Source organism: Centropristis striata, chromosome 10 (assembly GCF_030273125.1).
Source record: "Centropristis striata isolate RG_2023a ecotype Rhode Island chromosome 10, C.striata_1.0, whole genome shotgun sequence".
Taxonomy (NCBI): domain Eukaryota; kingdom Metazoa; phylum Chordata; class Actinopteri; order Perciformes; family Serranidae; genus Centropristis; species Centropristis striata.
Genome location: NC_081526.1, coordinates 38,322,396 through 38,339,353, shown reverse-complemented (window position 1 = coordinate 38,339,353; position 16,958 = coordinate 38,322,396). Strand labels below are relative to the sequence as shown.

The window sequence follows — 16,958 nt, the reverse complement described above, 5'->3', positions numbered from 1 at the left end:
AATCTGCGCAAAAAAAGTTCTAGATATATGAGAAGTGGTGAATCTGCTCAAAAAAGTTGCAGATTTATGAGATTTAACGTGGCAAATATACAAGAAAAAAGTTGCAGATTTAAGAGATTTAAAGTGGTAAATCTGCACGAAAAAGTCACGAAAAAGTTGCAGATTTAAGAGATTTAAAGTGTCAAATCTACAAGAAAAAAAGTTGCAGATTTATGAGATTTAAAGTGGTGAATCTGCTCAAAAAAAGTTGCAGATTTATGAGATTTAACGTGTCAAATCTATCTTGTTAAATAAGAAAAGAGCTTCCAGATCCTGGATTAACGTGACCCTGATAGCCTGGAGGTGATGGTTAGAGAGATATTTCTGCTTGTTTGTTTAAGACCCAGAGCACAAGGGCTGCAGAGGGATTAGAGTCTGTTTGCACACACACACACACACACACACACACACACACACACACACCCCTTAGCGAGCCCCTGCAGAGGTTACCCTTGGACACACATACAGTATGTGCATTTGGCGTTATGTAACTGCTTGGCTGGAGAGGAGGAAACAGGGAGAGGACATTTAGTTAAAGTTAGTCACTACACAACCACAGAGACACACACAGATACACACAGACACACACAGATACACACTAAAATATAAGTAAGTAAGTAAGTAAGTAAACTTTATTTATATAGCACCTTTCACAGACAGAAGTCACAAAGTGCTTCACATAAAAATCATACACATAACATAAAAACGTACATACAAGCTTTAAAAGACCAAGACAACAGCAATTTAAACAACCATAGCAGTCCCGAAACACTTAATCAAAAGCCTGAACAAATAAAAATGTCTTTTGGCTTCTAAAAGTGACAACAGAATCTACTGAGCATTTTATATATATACATTTTCTTTTAATCTTCAAACACTTTGACAGCTGATCTGTAGTTTCACTCTAAAACCAAGACTGAGTTTTTACACAAGAACAGCTGAAATACAGATTATTGACACAAAAAAATGAATCTAAAGTAAAATATCTGATTTTTTTTTAACAAATCAACATATTCCTGCCTTTACTTCAGGTCCAGTTGCAGCACAGACATTTAAAATGTGTTTTTGTTTCCATCTAGTGTCCTTCTACACACACGACAGCACATCTGATCACATTTGATCATTTAATCTCTCCCCTAATGTTTCATATCCAGCTCATGTTTTCTGCTGAGCTTCTCTCTCTGTGTGCTCGGGGAGGTGCTGACTCCTCATGGCTTTGACCTTTTCACGGGCAGTTTGCTGGCAGAGATCAATATAGCCAGACTTGTCAGGAGCCTCTCCTTTCAGAAACAATTAATTTGTTATTCAGGCTGCAGCTAACCCGAGCTGACGGCGCAGAGTGTCTCCTTTGAGGCAGCTTTTATAAAAGAAGGACAGAGAAATGAGCTCACAAATCCTCCCTGTCACAGTGACATTAAAGGTTAGAGGCCGGGGATAATTTATAGATGGTAACACTTTACAATAACCATCTAAGTGATGTTTATAGATGGTTTATAAACCAATAAATAACCATTTACAAAGTGCTATACATATTTAATACTTAAATGTTTTCAAACAATTTCTTAAAAGTGTATGAATCATTTTTGAAATAATTTACAAGCTTAACATTGGTGTTAAAAATGTTATAATGAGTGCAAAACTATTAATAAACTAATAATTATAATGTAATTGTCTGTTAATGGTAAAGTAACAACTTACATTAATATACCATATATTTTGCATTTATAAATTATAGTTCAACATTAATACATTTTCTATTCACCATTCTAAATGGCCTATATACGGTTTATAAATGATGATTAAAAATGGTCTATTTACCATCTATTAATGATGGTTATTGTAAAGTGTTACCTTATAGTTTTCTCTTTATCAACAAATGTCATGAAAAGACTCAAACGGACAATTATTCCATATCCTGATATTTTCTGTGCTTCTATATTTTCTGCCTTTGTACCAGGGACTACGGATAAAGATTGTCTAACCAATATTGTGATTGCAATTTAAATTATGTTTTTGTTTTATTTATTATACTGGCCCATATGTGTTGTCTACATTGGAACTATTAGTTGTCTACACTGGAAAAGAAATTATTCAACTTACACTGATGTTGATGTTGAAGCAGTCAGACTGAGAAAAGTCTTAAAAAAGGACCAATTCCGCTCATATTTAATAATAAATTACAATCATGGAATATTTGACATTACTGAATAATATTCTCGAAATGAATTTGGCTTTTATAAAATGTATTTTGTTAGTAATAACAATATTATTTTAGATTGATTAACTCATTGTTGGGTCTTTGCATTAAACTTGTTGGCAAAAAGTTTAAAAAAAAGCGTGTTTTGAATAATACTAGCCTTTAAACCTGGTGCATCTCTTTAAAAATGCTACAAAAATTTCAGCATAAAAAAACTGCCTGCCTGAAAATTATACCTTGGCATTATTTCCATCTGCTATACAAAAACAAGACAATATTTTAACTATTCTTAATTTTTGTTTTAATTAATGTTACTTACTGTCACTGCTGGTTTTATTTTATTCTTTATTTATTTGTTTTTCACGTTTTTAAGGTTTAAATAATATCAACCAAATGGACCCTATATTATTTTTACTTTTTATGATTTCTCTAAGTTTTTCTTGATACTAAATGCTGGTATAATTAAGCAGCAATAAGCCTAGAAGAGACCAGGAAAATAGCACATATTTACTTTTTTAAATAAAAAATAAATGGTAATAAAGTACACAGTGTATAGATTCAGCTCCTGAATGTGATCACTGGATCTTTTTGTGCAGATCTTCTGTGCTCCGTCGTTTGATGATAAGATCCTGGAGGTGGTGGCCGTGTTTGGGAGCATGCAGATGGCCGTGTCCAGAGTCATCAAGCTGCAGCACCACCGCATCGCTCAGGTGAGGAAAAACTCTGAAATAGGTCAAAATAACACATTTTTAGGACGATATATTTTCACAGAAACTATCACGGTAAACGATAGCACTTTAAAACATTGTTTAAAAAATTATTATTTATTCTCCTTGGCGTTCAGTCCCAGCTAGGCAAGAATCCTTGGCTTTCTTTTACTTTTTTACCCTTTTATTTGTCTTTTTTATCTCTAACTCTGTTTTGGATTGAGTTTTTAGTCAAGTCAAGTCAAGTCAGATTTATTTATATAGCGCATTTACAGACGGCTGAGCCACACCAAAGTGCTTCACATAAAAGTGCAAGAAAGTGCAATAAAATACAGAATTGACAAAGGTAACAATTATTTTATTACTATTTTATTCTATTTTATTTTATTGTTTTACTGTTTTTAGTATTTTATTCTTTTTATTGTTTTTATTTATACCCAGTTGTGTATGATTTATTCTATTTTAATAACTGTACAGCACTTTGGTCAACTGAGGTTGTTTTTAAATGTGCTCTATAAATAAACTTTGACTTGACTTGACTTTGTATCAATGCCGTTTTAGTTTTATGACCATATTAGGGCATAATAAGTTCATCCTTTTCCACAGCAATGAATTTTTAAATCTCCAGAATATTAAACATTGGAATTGAAATGCGGAAAAGAAATACTAAAATATCCTAGATAAATAAAACATAAATGAATAAACTACAAGCAAAACAAATAAAATAGACTTTCAGGTTCTGTTAACACTGCAATGATTAATGTATGTATTATATTATTTTATTATTAAAATAACATATAAACAGCTGGAATGGCTGCTTGGGATTTTTTTTTTCGTGCTGCCTGTCAAACATTTGCAGCATTTCTTTAAACACAAAAAAGCAGATAAAGTCACGCATGTAAATGACAATAGATAGATAGACAGATAGATAGATAGATAGATAGATAGATAGATAGATAGATAGATAGATAGATAGATTACTTTATTCATCCCCGAAGGAAAATTTGGTTGTCACAGCAGTCCGGTATTCAAGTACAATAAAATACAATAGAATAAAATAAAATACTGAGGTAGCATAAATAAAAACAACAATAGAAAAAAACACAGAATAGAACAGAACAAGGACACTTAAGAAGTTAAAAAAAAATTGAGTCCAGAAAAAAACTTTCGTGTCCATTTTTATATATTGAACGACAAGTGGATATAGTAATTATCATGACAGGCCTACACTGAAACTGTATGACAAGGAAAATACACATACATTTAAATCATATGTACATAACACGTGACTCTCGGCCCAACCCAGTGTCGAACAGTGAAGATTACCATCCTGGGAGATGAGGGCGTTCCCATCCAGGTGGACGGCGAGGCCTGGATCCAACCGCCTGGAGTCATCAAGATCCAGCACAAGAACCGGGCCCAGATGCTCACCAGAGACCGGGTGAGACAGAGAAAGTTTTAACCCTTTATCAGGCCAAGAACTATATTTGGTAACTTCAGTGGATATCAAAATGGGCTCGAGAAAAAAGTTGCAAATTTACTAGATTGAAGTGGCAAATCTACAAGAAAAAAAGTAGCAGATTTACGAGATTTAAAGTGGCAAATCTACAAGAAAAAAAGTTGCAGATTTAAGAGATTTAAAGTGGTGAATCTGCATGAAAAAGGTCGCAGATTTATGAGATTTAAAGTGGCAAATCTACAAAAAAAAAGTTGCAGATTTAAGAGATTTAAAGTGGTGAATCTGTGCGAAAAAAGTTGCAGATTTAAGAGATTTAAAGTAACAAATCTGCGCGAAAAAAGTTGCAGATTTATGAGATTTAAAGTGGCAAATCTACAAGAAAAAAGTTGCAGATTTAAGAGAGTTAAAGTGGTGAATCTGCATGAAAAAAGTTGCAGATTTATGAGATTTAAAGTGGTGAATCTGCGGAAAAAAAGGTGCTTTTTTCCCACTTCTTCCTCGTAAATCTGTGACTTTTTTCCACCCAGATTTACAACTTTAAATCTCGTAAATCTGCAACTTTTTTTCTTGTAGATCTGCCACTTTAATCTAGTAAATTTGCAACTTTTTTTCTCGAAACATTTCATTTTGGATATCCACTGAAGTTACCAAATACGGTTCTTCGCCTGATAAAGTTTTAAGAACAAAATGAAACAGTGAGGAGGTTCTGCGGTGAGAGTCGTGCTGATAGATAAAGATAAAGATTTACAGGAATTGCTTTCCATGATCTGCACTCATCATTTTATTTCCCCTGCAGGCGTTTGAGAACACGCTGAAGTCGTGGGAGGACAAGCTGAAGTACGATAAGCCTCCTCTGAGGCCTCACCTCTACCCGCAGCAGTCCGTGGACCTGGCCACCGAGGAGGAGGCCGCCCTGGTGCAGATGTGCGCCCGAGCTGCAGAGGAGCTCATTACAAGGTAAACATGGAGATCATTGCCAAGTTAAAAACAGTTAAAAATGAATGATAATAATTTAATTGTAATTCATGCAATGCTAAGAGTATGTTAGTTTAAAATATACAATTAGAAATGGTTAAAGGGTTAAAAGTGTTTCTATGCCTTTTAAATTTTACATTGTGATGTCACTATATAGTGGTAACTATGGTAACTGACTGTGTATCTTAAGTTTCATTTTTAGTCAGAACATGTTGGAAGCAACACCGTGCTTCAGACTTGTAATTTACTTTGTTGTTTTTAAGTAAACATTTTAAAAGACAAAGAAGTTGTCATGTCTCGTGGCTCGCGTGGAAAAAGAGTGTTTTTATCGACTGACTATAGAAGTGGTGTAATTAAGAAGGAAGACCAAACGGAGTGCCGCTACAATCATGTCTCAGTCTGCAGGTCCAGACCTGACACATGTAGATGATGAAGAATCATGTTTGTTTTTAATCATGAAACGTCCCTGTTGACTCTGTCTCATCACAGGATATGTGAGGCTGCGAAGACCAACGGGCTCTTAGAGCAGGAGCTGGCTCACGCTGTTAACGCTGCATCCCACGCCATCAACAAAACTCACCCCAAGTTCCCAGAGGTCAGTTACACACACACACCACATGATGCTGCCGTGTCATTCACTGCATTTTACAGTTGAATAATAATTATAATCATGATAACTTTATTTTTATAGCACCTTTTAAGAACAACAGCTTACAAAGTGTGCTTATTGTTTATTGTTTAATCACTTTATTATTTACATTATTATTTACGTCGTCAGAAATCATTCCGAATAAGTTATTACATTCATATCTATTACATCATCTGACCACCATTAGCTGACCTTGTGTTGACAGAGAGCAGTTAATCACACGAATAATGAGGCTAAGGCTAAAAACAATTCTTGCATTAAAATTTAAAACAAATAGAAGACAGTGTAGATACCGAGGAAAAGTATCCTGATAAAGTGATAAGAACAGAATAAGAAGGCAAAAGGAGTAAAAAAAGTTAAAAAAGAGTAGTAAGAGTACTTCTATAGACTTAGTAAGCAAGTCTATAGAAGTGGGTTTTAAGAAACGATTAAGAGTTTTCTGACCTTCCTCTTCACTTGAAGTAGTAGAAGTAATAGTCCTCGTTGTCGTCGTACAATTGTTGACCAAACCGACCTAAATATTAACAGTTCACTTGTATGAAAAAATAACAGTATCCACTTTCATATATTGAATATTTGAATACCACTGATATAAAGTATGTTTCCACTGTGAGATGTGGGAGATTGTAGCTCCTCAGTAACCACCGTGTCCCGTTTCCAGAGTCTGACCAGGAACACAGCTATCGAGGTGGCCAGCACCGTCAAGGCTCTGTACAACGAGACCGAGTCTCTGCTGCTGGGACGAGTCTCTGTGGTGAGTTATTATTTCATTTATCCTTTATTTATTTTCTCCAGGAATCATTGAGGGCAACCCCTCATTTGCAATGATGTCGAGAGTACAGAGAAAACACAAAACAGAGAAAACACGAAACAGAGTACAGAGAAAACACGAAACAGAGTACAGAGAAAACACAAAACAGAGTACAGAGGAAACACAAAACAGAGAAAACACAAAACAGAGTACAGAGGAAACACAAAACAGAGAAAACACAAAACAGAGTACAGAGAAAACACAAAACAGAGTACAGAGAAAACACAAAACAGAGTTCAGAGGAAACACAAAACAGAGAAAACACAAAACAGAGTACAGAGAAAACACAAAACAGAGTTCAGAGAAAACACAAAACAGTACAGAGAAAACACAAAACAGAGTACAGAGAAAACACAAAACAGAGAAAACACAAAACAGAGAACAGAGAAAACACAAAACAGTACAGAGAAAACACAAAACAGAGTACAGAGAAAACACAAAACAGAGTACAGAGAAAACACAAAACAGTACAGAGAAAACACAAAACAGAGTACAGAGAAAACACAAAACAGAGTTCAGAGAAAACACAAAACAGTACAGAGAAAACACAAAACAGAGAAAACACAAAACAGAGAACAGAGAAAACACAAAACAGAGTACAGAGAAAACACAAAACAGAGAAAACACAAAACAGACAAAACACAAAACAGAGTACAGAGAAAACACGAAACAGAGAAAACACAAAACAGACAAAACACAAAACAGACAAAACACAAAACAGAGTACAGGGAAAACACAAAACAGTACAGAGAAAACACAAAACAGAGAAAACACAAAACAGAGAAAACACAAAACAGAGTACAGACAAAACACATGCAGAAACATTAAAAACAGTTCCAGTGAAAGGCAGAGTTATTGATTATCATAGTTTTGAACTGGCCCATAGTTATAATTGCTCTATATGGCTCTAATGAAGCATTTCTTCTACTTTTACTGTTATTTCCCTGGTTCTCCTGACAGTATGGTGCATGAAGCTGACTTGTGTGTTCCTTCTTGCAGCAGCTGGACCCGCCGGAGGAGGAGCAGCTGTCCGCCGCTCTGCAGACTGTGGAGCTGGAACTGGGCAAACTGGGAGAGATCCCCTGGCTCTACCACATCCTGCAGCCCAACGATGAGGAGGTGAGAATGAACACGTGCACACATTCTGTCTGTAGTATTTTAGTCCAGACGGATTTCAGAAAAAAGGCCTTCTATAAGAAGTGAGGAGCATTTAGGGGTACAAGTTGGGAACCGGCCTACTTTACTTATTTCAAGGGTGCAGAATCTCAAAAAAAATGATTCCCAAGAGAAATTTTGAGCTTTTTGACTCTCATTTGCATGTCAAAATGGCGGCCAAATTGCCCATTTTGCTCAGTCGTTGGACCATTTTCCCCAAGTTTTATTGTAAATAGGCAATCAAAGATGAGAAAATTAAGTTTCTGGATTTATAGTCTAGAGTCAGAGCAAGAATGTAGTGGAGGCTCAGTGTCTTTTATATATATTTATATATATATATATATATATATATATATATATATATATATATGCAAAATACCAACTTTTAAGGTGAGATTAAGCATTATTTGTGTCATTTTTTAAGGCCGACATAAATATTCAATCAATATCACTTTTAAATGTTCCAGTTGGTATTTTGCATATATATATATATATATATATATATTAGGGCTGGGCGATATGGCCCTAAAAGAATATCATGATATTGCAGGCTATTTTTGCGATAACGATATTCTTGACGGTATTAGGAAATACTTAAAAAGATCTAGAAAATATGATATTTTTTTTTTAGTCTGTATAAATAAATAAAAATCTAAAATGTAGTTTGAAGTGCAAATCTCAACAGTTGCCAAATACAAAAAAAAATTACTCTTGACTCTTGAGTATGGGCAAATAATAAAAATAACCATTTAGGCGTTCTGGGGGCATATTTTAATGACATTTTGTAAAGGAGAATAAAAGGTTCTTGTATGTTTTATTCAAGGCATCTTATTTTGACAGTCTTCTTGTAAGTTCTGGCTGACTGGTAACAGACGCCACTACATCAAGAAGTAGGAACGTTGCCAATATCATGATATGCATTTTTTTTAACCATAAAAAAACTATACCGATATTATCATGAATTATACGATATGGCACACCCCTAATACATATATATATATAAAAGACACTGAGCCTCCACTATATCCTTGCTCTGACTCTAGACTATAGATCCAGAAACTTAATTTCCTCATCTTGATTGCCTACTTACAAAAAAACTAAGGGGGAATGGTCCAACTACTGAGCAAGATGGGCAATTTGGTGGCCATTTGATACAAATTAGAAGGTCAAAAATTAAAAATTTCGCTTGGGAACCATTTTTTTTGGATTCTGCACCCTTGAAATATGTAAAGTAGGCCGGTTCCCGACTTGTACCAATAAATGCTGCTCACTTTTTGGACAATTCCGTCTAGACTATTTCTATAAACTTGTGATGTGTAACTAAGTGTCTGTGTTGAGTGTAAATGGCTCCAGGTAACGGGAGAGTTGAGTAGCTAAATGAAAGGCTATAGGTTGACTGTGCTTATGTACCAGGACCACTCTCTGGGTTACGGCAAGAGGAACAGTCGCAGCAGCATGTTCCGCATAGTCCCCAAGTTCAAGAAGGAGAAGGCCACCAAGAAGACGAGTCCGCAGTCAGGTAGGGCTGAGCACACGTCCCCGCAGTCCCGACACAGGGGACAGGCGGACTGCTGGGACCTGCTCAGGTCAGGAACCAGTCCGTCTGTCTGTCTGTCTGTCTGTCTGCAGCGGGGTTAACTCTCTGTCCCAACCAAGGTTATAATAGTTTTGGATTTTTCATTAGTTTTAGTTTTAATTTCGTTGTGAATTTTTGTTTTCAAATTCAGTTAGTTTTAATTAGTTTTCAGAGTGAGTTTGCTTGTTTTAATTAGTTTTTATTTTTTGGAAAATGCTTAGTTTTAGTTTAGTTTTTATTAGTTTTCGTGTTAGTTTTAGTTATTTTGTAATGGGATATTTGTTGTGTTTTAGATTCAGAAAGGTCACGATAAATTTTGCTTTTATTTCCTAAAACCAGATAGATGAAATAGATTTCATATCAACCAAAAAGGTTTACGTATGAAAAAAATTGACAAAGACATTTTCACTTTAATTTTAGTTAGTTTTGTAACCACAAAATACATTTTCAGTTAGTTATCGTTTTTTTAAAAACTCTCATTTTTATTTTTATTTCAGTTAACGAAAATGTTTTTTCAATTCTAGTTTTCGTTATTTCGTTAGTTTTCGTTAACTATAATAACCTTGGTCCCAACTCAGAGCATTACAAGTGTTGGTGCCTTTTATCTGAGAGGATGGTAGCATTAAAAAACAACTGACACACTCAAATATTGCTATGGCAAGATTTGATTTGTCAGTTTTATATGGAGTTTACTTTGAAAAAGTGTCTCTGTCTGTCTCTCAGAGGCAAAAAAATGTGACGTCAAACTGCCAAAATACTTTATGTTAATATTGTTTTTTTACTTTCACTGGGTTATATTTTCAGTCTTGAACATATCTACCAAATATTAATTCATTTTGAAAGTTGTAACCCTTGAAATGTAGCAAGCAAGTTAAAGCTGTTAACGTTAACTTGCTGTTATAATGCCATAAAACACAAACATAAAAATGATTAGCAACAACATTGATTTTGGTACCTTTCTTTTTTATTATTATTTATTAAAGATTATTAAATAAAATAATGAATAAATTACTAAATAAATGATAATATTAATAATCCTAAAACAGCTATGCCACTGTGTTTTGTGGGGGGGGGGGGGGGGGGGGGGATAAATAAATATATATATATGTTTTATTATTATTATTATTATTATTATTATTATTATTATTTTCTGTGCACAATTTTTTTCACATGGGATATGTCAAAACATTGCACCAAACACTGCAGTGCTGCAAATTAATTTAGCAATAACTCCAGTAGAAACCAGGAAACATTAAGTACCAAACATGAGAAAATGTCTCAATCTGTTGTAAAATAGTAAAAATAACAATTTACAATTTTGAAGCCACAGATCTGGATTGAACGTCTGGTATAATAGAATGCATGATTGAATGCTGTAATAATAGTATTATTATTATTATTATTATTATTATTATTATTATTATTAATAGTAGAGCGATCAAACATTGTGAGATGCTGTATTTTGGCTACAAAGTTTATTAGGGACTTGTTAGAACAATTTGTTAATTATACGTATCATAGGAGCTCATGTTGAACTTCCCTAGCCAAAATGTGTGCCCTGGCTTAATATAGCAGAAAAAATTTAAAAGTGTCCCTTGTGAGGCACAAGGGGTTAAATATAGGGGTGCACCGATCAATCGGCGCTGATTTCCCTAATTTTGCGGGATCGGCCGATTCCTTTACACTGAAAAAAGAACCAACTTAATTGAATTGTTTCATTTGGGAACACCTAAATGAATTAAGTTCTTTCAAATTAATTTAATAAGTTAATTTGAAAGAACTGAATTCATTTAGGTGTTACCAAATGAAACAATTCAATTAAGTTGGTTCAACTATTTTCTTTTTTCAGTGTACGTCAAACCGATATTATCTAGTGATCTTATCTACCTAGATAATATAGATAATAATAATAATAAATATATAATAATAATATATAGATAATAACCCCCCACCAGCGAAGCAGTGCTCCCAACTTTGTTGCTAAATAAAGAAAACGACTGGAGACAAATCCAGCAACTCCTTCTTACTCTTCTTAACGAGCTGCTCGTTAAGAAGAGCGGCTGCTAGCGGCAGTTAGCTACAGTTAGCTACAGTTAGCTACAGTTAGCTCTGTAAAAAAATCAGTATCGGCCAAAATCGGAATCGGCAGGTCAGGCTTTTTTTTTTTATAATTCAAAGTTTTTATTATCTTTCCATTTTTACGACATACAAACGAACATCAAACAAACCAGACATGATGGAGGTCATAAAAAATAATAATAATTAAAATAATAATAATAATAATACAATAATAATAGTAAATAAATAAAATACAAAATCTGAAAATAAATTAACTAAAAACAAGACAGGCAAGTGAGCAGGCAAATCAACAAATCTGCCTACCAAAACTATCCCATTTTTCTTTTATCATATCATTTTCACAATTTAATCTCCCCAACATCTTCTCCAGGTCAGGCTTTTTAAAAATCGGTGATCGGCCAGAAAATTGCAATCGGTGCACCGCTAGTTAAATAGTTAAAAAGTCCTGATTCTCTTCTTTTACATGTTATGAAATACTTCCACCACTTGAAACCAGAATGATTGTCTGGGAGTGCTACCATCCTGTTCATTCATTTAATAATTATGCTCTTCATGTGTTTTAACTTCATGATGCATATTCACACAAACACAAAATAAACAAACGAGCTCCTTCATGGTTACGTTTCACCACATCACATCACATACAGGTGAAACTTGCTTTTTAATTTTTAATCCACTGGTGCATACACAAAGAATGGGTGTGTTTATATCCCAGTGTGACCCTAACCATCAACAGCACCTCCTCCCCTCCATTCATGCTGTCATCCAGCTGTCAACATGGCTTCAGAGGGTGCAGAGTCAGCAGAGAGCCTGCAGGGCTCCAAAACATCACATCAGAACAAGAACCAGCCAGGGAGCAAAACATGTTTGAGCATTTCAAATGCAAAAAAATCAAGTAAAAATAGTCGATAACAGATCTCTAGATAACTAAAACGAACTTGATCTTGCAGATAAAGGAATATTAAGTATATGTGGAGCAGTCAGATGAGGTTTAAGAGCTGGTTCGGATCAGTCTATTTCCTGCAGGCCGCACAGGCTTCAGCTTCCCTTCACCTCCTCCTTCTCTCTGTGTGTCCTGATTCTGGTCCATGATCTGCATGCATCCATTCCTCCTGGATCGGCGTCGGCCTCCTTCTTGTTCTGACCAACCTTTGACCTTTGTCCTCCTCCGCCAGCTGCCGCCACTGCTCTCCCTCCTCCTCCCCTCTCTGACGCTCTCCCTCCATCTTTATTCCATCTTTTTCCTTCAATGATTCACCACAAACATAAATGTGTGCCCATCTGTGAGGTTGTGTGTGTGATACATATACATATACGAACCTGGTCTCACAGAAATCCGTGGAATAACCACGGAATCGCTCAAATTTCCGTGAAACTGACACGGATTTCGCTACAATGCAAGTTAATGACAGTCATATCCCGTGGCTATTCCATGGATATTTGTTCCTATTGGTTTGTTCCAAGTCACGTGACTTTCAAGGTTCGGTAACACTTTACAATAACCAACTAAATAATGTTTATAGATGGTTTATAAACCTATTATTAACCATTTTCAAAGTGCTGTACATATTTAATCTTTAAATGTTTTCAACCAATTTCTTAAAGGTATATGAATCATTTCAAAATCATTAACATACTTAATATGGTGTTAAAATGTTAAAATGAGTGCAACTAAAACTATTAATAAACTATTAATTATAATTTAATTGTTTGTTATTGGTAAAGTAAATATAAACTTACATTAATATACCGTCTATTTGCCATTTATAAATGATTTAGTTAGTTAAACATTAATAAATCATGTATTTATCATTCTAAATGACCTATATATGGTTTATAAATGATGATTAAACATTAATAAACTATCTGTTTACCATTTATAAATGATGGTTATTGTAAAGTGTTACCCAAGGTCCCAGCGGTCAGAACAAAAAACATGGCGGACAGTTCATTTTTAGTGAAAAAATCAATATTTTGACTTTGTTTCTGCATAAAAATGGATTTTGATCACATTTCTAGCGAGAAATATATGTTTTATTTTCTAAATATTCACTCAGTGAATGTACATAATCACTTTGTGGTGAAGATCTCGCCAGAAAAATATGACTGTCATTAACTTGCATTGTAGCGAAATCCTGGTGAAACCTGGTCTCACAGAAATCCGTGAAATAGTCACGCATTTGCTGTACTCAAAATCCGTGGAATAGCCACGGAATCACTCAAATTTCCGTGAAACTGACACGGATTTGGCTACAATGCAAGTTAATGACAGTCATATCCCGTGGCTATTCCAACATACAAAGTGATTATGTACATTCACTGAGTGAATATTTAGAAAATAAAACATATATTTCTGGCTAGAAATGTGATCAAAATCCATTTTTATGCAGAAACTAAGTCAAAATATTGATTTTTCACTAAAAATGAGAGAACTGTCCGCCATGTTTTTGAAAGTCACGTGACTTGGAACAAACCAATAGGAACAAATATCCATGGAATAGCCACGGGATATGACTGTCATTAACTTGCATTGTAGCGAAATCCGTGTCAGTTTCACGGAAATTTGAGCGATTCCGTGGCTATTCCACGGATTTTGAGTTAAGCGAAATCCGTGGCTATTTCACAGATTTCTGTGAGACCATGTTGACATATCCAGTATGAGCTGTGAGTGACATGTGAGAGTGAGAGCTTGTGGATACCTGCGAGGCGCCCTGAGCCTCTCTCTGCTCTGCCCCGTGTGTGTGTGTGTGTGTGTGTGTGTGTGTGTTTGGTTGTGTGTGTGTGTGTGTGTGTGTGTGTGTAGTGGAAAGATGGGGCCCAGAGGAGGTGGGCGTCTGGTTGGAACAGCTGAGTCTGGGGGAGTACAGAGACACCTTCATCCGACACGACATCCGAGGCTCGGAGCTGCTGCACCTGGAGAGGAGGGACCTGAAGGTAACACGCAACACACACTCCCTGTGAAGAGAACCTGTGTGTCCAAACCCACAATCAACTCTTTCTCTCTGTCTTTACGACTTCTTTAACCTGTTAGATGTCTCCCTGTTTCGCCACCTCTCGTGCTGCGCTGCATTGCTCTGCTTGGCTTCTACTGTCTGATCGTTGCTTGGTGAAAAGACTTGCTGTGACCCACTAACACTGTGTCTCTGCTGGAGAGGGGAAGCCTGCAGGACAGGAGTGGGGAGTGGGCTGGGAGGGGATAGACCACACTGGGCTGGTTTCACAGGGTCTAAAGATAGTGAGGCAGTGACTTTAGTTGTGATGGTTAAGCCTTTATCAGGCAAAGAACTACACTACTGGTCAAAGGTTAGAGGTTAGAGGTTAGAACACACCAACTTTTCCAGAATTTAATTGAAAATTATGCAGTTTAATGTCTCAGTGTACTCTGAAATTAATGCACATTTGCAACATTTAAAATTCTTTATTGAGCATGATAGTCACCAAAAAACACCAAAAGACACAAAATGACTTAAAAAAGACACAAAATGACAAAAAAAGACACAAAATGACAAAAAAAGACACCAAAAGACACAAAATGACCAAAAAAAGACACAAAATGACAGAAAAAAGACACCAAAAGACACAAAATGACCAAAAAAAGACACAAAATGACAAAAATGACAAAAATGACAAAAATGACAAAAATGACAAAAAAAGACACAAAATGACAAAAAAAAAGACACCAAATGACAAAAAAAGACACCAAAAGACACAAAATGACCAAAAAAGACACAAAATGACCAAAAAGACACCAAAAGACACAAAATGACCAAAAAAAAGACACAAAATGACAAAAAAGACACCTAAAGACACAAAATGACCAAAAAAGGACACAAAATGACAAAAAAAGACACCAAAAGACACAAAATGACAAAAAAAAGACACAAAATGACAAAAAAAGACGACAAAAGACACAAAATGACCAAAAAAAGACACAAAATGACAAAAAAAAGACACCAAAAGACACAAAATGACTTAAAAAAGACACAAAATGACCAAAAAAAGACACAAAATGACTTAAAAAAGACACAAAAAGACACAAAATGACCAAAAAAAGACACAAAATGACCAAAAAAAGACACCAAAAGACACAAAATGACTTAAAAAAGACACAAAAAGACACAAAATGACCAAAAAAAGACACAAAATGACTTACAAAGACATGAAAAGAATTCAAAATGGACAAAATAGCCCAAGACTCCATAGAGTTCAGTTGTTAACCCATTTCTTGTTCCCTGAAAAAGGCCTACTTGTATAATTCTGAAATGTACATTATCTTTCAGTTTTGGTTAAGCTTACCTTTTTTTATTTACCTCTGGCAGTTCACCACTTACCTTTGGACCCTTTCAAGCTGTTCATTTGACTTGAACTGCTTGAATTTCAATAAAAAACTGGAAAAATTGGGGCGTTCTAAAACTTTTGACCGGTAGTGTATATTTGGTAGCTTCTGGTAATATTTTGAGAAAAAAGTTGCAAATTTACTAGATTAAATGTGTTTTTTTTACACATTCTGGCAGTACGTAATATCCTCCAATATTCTCTAGGGTTAAAATTTGGAATTTGCAAGTATTTCAATGAGTGTCCTATTAAGGGTTAAAGTGGTGAATCTGGGAGAAAAAAGTTGTTTTTTTTCCCACTTTTTTCTTGTAAATCTGCGACTTTATTCGCACAGATTTGCCACTTTAAATCTCTTAAATCTGTGACTTTTTTTCTTGTAGGTTTGCCACTTTAATCTAGTAAATCTGCAACTTTTTTCTCAAAATATTACCTGAAGTTACCAAATATAGTTCTTTGCCTGATAAAGGGTTAAAGGGTAGTTTGGATTTTTTTCAAGGCCCCATGATACGATCTTCTCCCCATACTTGAGTCACGATAAGATATTATTGCGATTTTAAGCATTTTTGCAATATGGTGAGTATTGGGATACAATATATAGTGCGATTTAACTGTTCAACTGCATTTTGTGTCGACAAAATCAAATTCAATCGAGAATTGTTTCGTCAAATAAGAGACAATCCTCAGTCTTTTTATTTCTCCACAAGGAGTCAAACTCACACAGAATGACCAACAAAGTATTCAGTCAAACTGAACTGAACTGATATCAAACATGTATGGATGTCAACAATTGTAGCATTTTATCAAACTTTGAAAAACTTTAACCCATAAGAACCTATGGTGACACGGGCGTAACAAAAACTTTCAATTTTCTAGAATCTCCCATATTCAGCTTAATGCTTCACCTTAACTCATTAAATCCCTTAGCAAGACTGTTTGACTGTGACAAGAAGTGACTTCTCCAAAATATGGCTGTGAC

The 16,958-nt window shown here is 35.1% G+C and overlaps 1 protein-coding gene across 4 annotated transcripts in view; it reads left to right on the top strand.

The window, feature by feature from the left end:
* The window catches only part of dgkh (diacylglycerol kinase, eta), a 95,071-nt gene that overhangs the window by 73,398 nt on the left and 4,715 nt on the right, over positions 1-16,958 (top strand). For all 4 annotated transcript variants that reach the window (XM_059342194.1, XM_059342193.1, XM_059342196.1 and 1 more), the window contains 8 exons: positions 2,833-2,946; positions 4,250-4,384; positions 5,199-5,359; positions 5,867-5,972; positions 6,688-6,780; positions 7,837-7,956; positions 9,406-9,511; positions 14,451-14,581. In XM_059342194.1, the coding sequence (XP_059198177.1) occupies positions 2,833-2,946; positions 4,250-4,384; positions 5,199-5,359; positions 5,867-5,972; positions 6,688-6,780; positions 7,837-7,956; positions 9,406-9,511; positions 14,451-14,581 (966 nt within the window). The remainder of the gene's footprint in view (positions 1-2,832; positions 2,947-4,249; positions 4,385-5,198; positions 5,360-5,866; positions 5,973-6,687; positions 6,781-7,836; positions 7,957-9,405; positions 9,512-14,450; positions 14,582-16,958) is intronic.